We start from the raw sequence: 3,394 nt of genomic DNA, 5'->3' as shown, positions 1-3,394 counted from the left end.
TTCATATTTTTAACATTTTGAACATTTGCATAGTGCCTTTGATTGCTTTTTTGGGGGGGTTAGAATCTGTGTCTTGACAAAAAATACAAAAACAGCAAAAAATCAAGTACTTAATTTTTTATCCAGAAAATAGAAGATAGATAGATAGATAGATATGGGATAGATAGATAGATAGATAGATAGATAGATAGATAGATAGATAGATAGATATGGGATAGATAGATAGATATGGGATAGATAGATAGATTGATAGATAGATAGATAGGGGATAGATAGATAGATAGATAGATAGATAGATAGATAGATAGATATGGGATAGATAGATAGATAGATAATATAATAAAGAGATAGATAGATATTAGATAGATAGATAGATAGATAGATATGGGATAGATAGATAGATAGATAGGGGATAGATAGATAGATAGATAGATAATATAATAAAGAGATAGATAGATATGGGATAGATAGATAGATATGGGATAGATAGATATGTAATAGATAGATAAAAACTGACAACTAATAAAATGCAAAACCAAAGGGAATAGAGAAAAAAAGCATAGAAAAAACAAATTGCAAAAAAGAAGGTTCATACGGAATGGTGAATAAGCTCTTAACTGACAGCTAATTTTGGTTTTGTGAATTTCCTTAAAATTAATGTAAATGGTAGTTATAATAGCATTATGCAAATAATTATTACTATAATCACAGAAAATATCATAAATAACAATATTTAGATTGTGAGCCTCATCGGGGACAGTGATGATAATGTGTGCAAACTGTGAAGCGCTGCGGAATTTGTTAGCGCTATATAAAAATAAAGATTATTTATTTATTATTTTATTATTATCATGCAAGGATAGTCCAAAGTGTAATATTTTAGGGGTATAGTGTGAGAAAACTAGGTGCAATAGAAATAATGTATATTTGATATTTGCTTCATGGGATTTATTGCAAGATATTTAATTATAATTTTACATTAAATCTATATTTAGCAACAATTATGAATATATATATGTAATATTATAAATAATAATATTATTTCTATAGCGCCGACATATTCCGCAACACTTTAATATATATATATATATACTAAAGTAGTATGTCGTGTAAATCATTCTGATTCCAGCAGAGTTTGCAGCTAGCCCATTCATCCCTGTATTTGTGGGGTCCACACCATTACATGTGATGGAGCAGTAACTGCTACTTTTGTGTACAAGCAAGAATTAGCAATTCATAGTGCAAGAGAGAAGAGGCAGGCTGTTTAACCCTTTCTGGCCGCAGTTTGTTGCTTTGCAATTAACCCTGTTCACACTACAAATATCAGTAATGACGTCCTGCCCATGTCACACAATCAAATGAGCATTTTGTACCCCAGAGGACTCAGTGTCACCAGCATCTGCTCATCACACCACCTTGTTCCAATGCACCACAGCAGGGCTAAGGATACTAGACAGGCAGCCTAGGAGCAGAGATGAGCAGCCTTACACCAGGCACCTATAGCCCACCAGCACAATGCACCATGCATGCCGCCTATACCCAGCTCAGTGCCCATCACATCTACAGGTAATGGGGTTATAAAACACAAATCAGCCAGTAATACACCGTGTGCCCCATAGAGGGCGCCATTGTACTACAGAATGGCTCCAGAAAGCTCAGAATCTGCCACGATGGCCAAAAGACGCTCAGAAAATGCTGCTTTTCTCAAAACACTCTAAACATATACAAAAAAAATCATATAAATGCCGACATTTATAGGTTGCACAATGATTCTAGAATTATGGAATATGTTGTATCACTGACAAAAAAAACCTGCATTATGCTTATAAATAATCTCATTTAAAAGGGAGATTTGATTCCATTTTTCTGGAATATTTGGCTAAGAGAACAAGTGAAATCCTTGGCGCTTTCTCCAAGCAGACAGTGATGCATTAGGACATGGAGAGACAATCACTATTTGCCTGTTTATTATCACTGCTTCAGCACGTAATGGGCTTTTTATTAATATTTTATTTAACCCCTCCGCCGCCCCCTTCTTTTTGGCTTCCGACAAGTGCTTGTTTTGGGCTGTAGCATTGTTTGGATAGGGCGTCCCCACATTATTTCTTAATGACTTCCACAGCTGCCTCCTTCCACTTTCGGCTCGGCCCAACCATCTGGCGTCTTATTAGCACCTCAATGCTCGTTTAGTGTTCTCAATTAGAAATAAAAAAAACATTGAAAATATTACAGCTTTTTACCAGCTTGTCTGTGGGTGATGAATGCCTGCTCGATCATTCCAGCCCTGTGCACCCTCATTAGCTGGATGGGGGGATCAGCAGCACTTGCCCATTACACCCTTTAGCCACAAAAATAATAGTAAAAAACTCATCTGGAGTTAACTTGGGCCATAAAATGAAGTGGCTCTAGGTGTTAAGTGCCCTCTCCACTGGGATCAGCTCAACAATTGTCTTTACAATCCCCTGATTTAAAATCTATACAACTAAATCGGAATCAATAGTTGAGAGAGCACAGTTGGAAAACAATTAGAAAAAAAAAAGGACAAAAAAAGGAATTGAGGAAAAAAGAGTTGAGGGGCTGAATAATCGGGAATTTCTACAAGTGAGCAGATTGTCCTAAGAGTAATCACCATACACCAAAGCGTGACAAATTGTTTCACCGTGTCCCTTTCACTTCATAATGACTGACATTAACATGGAAATTGTCTGCTGAAATCAGGGGTAGAGGAAAAAAGCAAATCTGCTCCATTCTAGCTCCTCATGCCTGGGATCTGAATGACGAGAAGGATCAGATAGGTTTCATAGAATTTCATATAGTTTATTAGACAAAAATATAGGATTTAGACAAGTTTTGCGGACGCGCTATTTACAATTTCAATCACTTTATATACAGAAAAAAAAGCACAGACAGGTGACCAAGTTACCAAAAAAACGAGTAATCCAGGACTGGCTAGAATGAGTGGGATCAGGGACACTGGAATGGATCCACCGAGTTATTAATCGCTTCTTTTTTCTTGGAATATTTTGGTGGTGGGGTCAGAACACCACCTTATTGCAAAAGGAGACCGAGTCTGTATTCATGGAGAATCCCCAAAATGTCCATAGGGAAGAAAGAGTCTGGGGTCTGTGCTCAGGCAGAAGGCAGCGCTGCTAATATGCGGGGGGTCCCTTCTTGCTGTGACAAAGTGCTGCAGACAAGAAAAGGCACAGATTAGAATACACAGCACAGCCAAAGTCTAGTGATGTAGTGACCTGTACTAGGAAGACTAGTTAGCCCCAGAACCACCAGGGACAGGTGAGCGCAGCGACAGCACCGAGGCGCAACCAACCAAAAAGAAGGAGAGATCGCAGATGAGTCCACATCATACTCAATAATGGCGAGATGTGCTGGGAGA

The 3,394-nt window shown here is 37.7% G+C and overlaps 1 protein-coding gene across 2 annotated transcripts in view; it reads right to left on the bottom strand.

Moving 5' to 3' along the window:
- Positions 1-2,796: 2,796 nt before the first annotated feature.
- Positions 2,797-3,394, bottom strand: part of IRX1 (iroquois homeobox 1) — a 6,556-nt gene continuing 5,958 nt past the window's right edge. For both annotated transcript variants that reach the window (XM_073587781.1, XM_073587782.1), the window contains exon 4: positions 2,797-3,187. In XM_073587781.1, the coding sequence (XP_073443882.1) occupies positions 3,130-3,187 (58 nt within the window). In that variant the 3' untranslated portion in view covers positions 2,797-3,129. The remainder of the gene's footprint in view (positions 3,188-3,394) is intronic.

This window comes from Dendrobates tinctorius, unplaced genomic scaffold (assembly GCF_039654945.1).
Source record: "Dendrobates tinctorius isolate UK_male_01 unplaced genomic scaffold, ASM3965494v1 ptg000102l, whole genome shotgun sequence".
Classification (NCBI taxonomy): Eukaryota; Metazoa; Chordata; class Amphibia; order Anura; family Dendrobatidae; genus Dendrobates; species Dendrobates tinctorius.
This window is presented reverse-complemented; position numbering and strand designations above follow the sequence as displayed.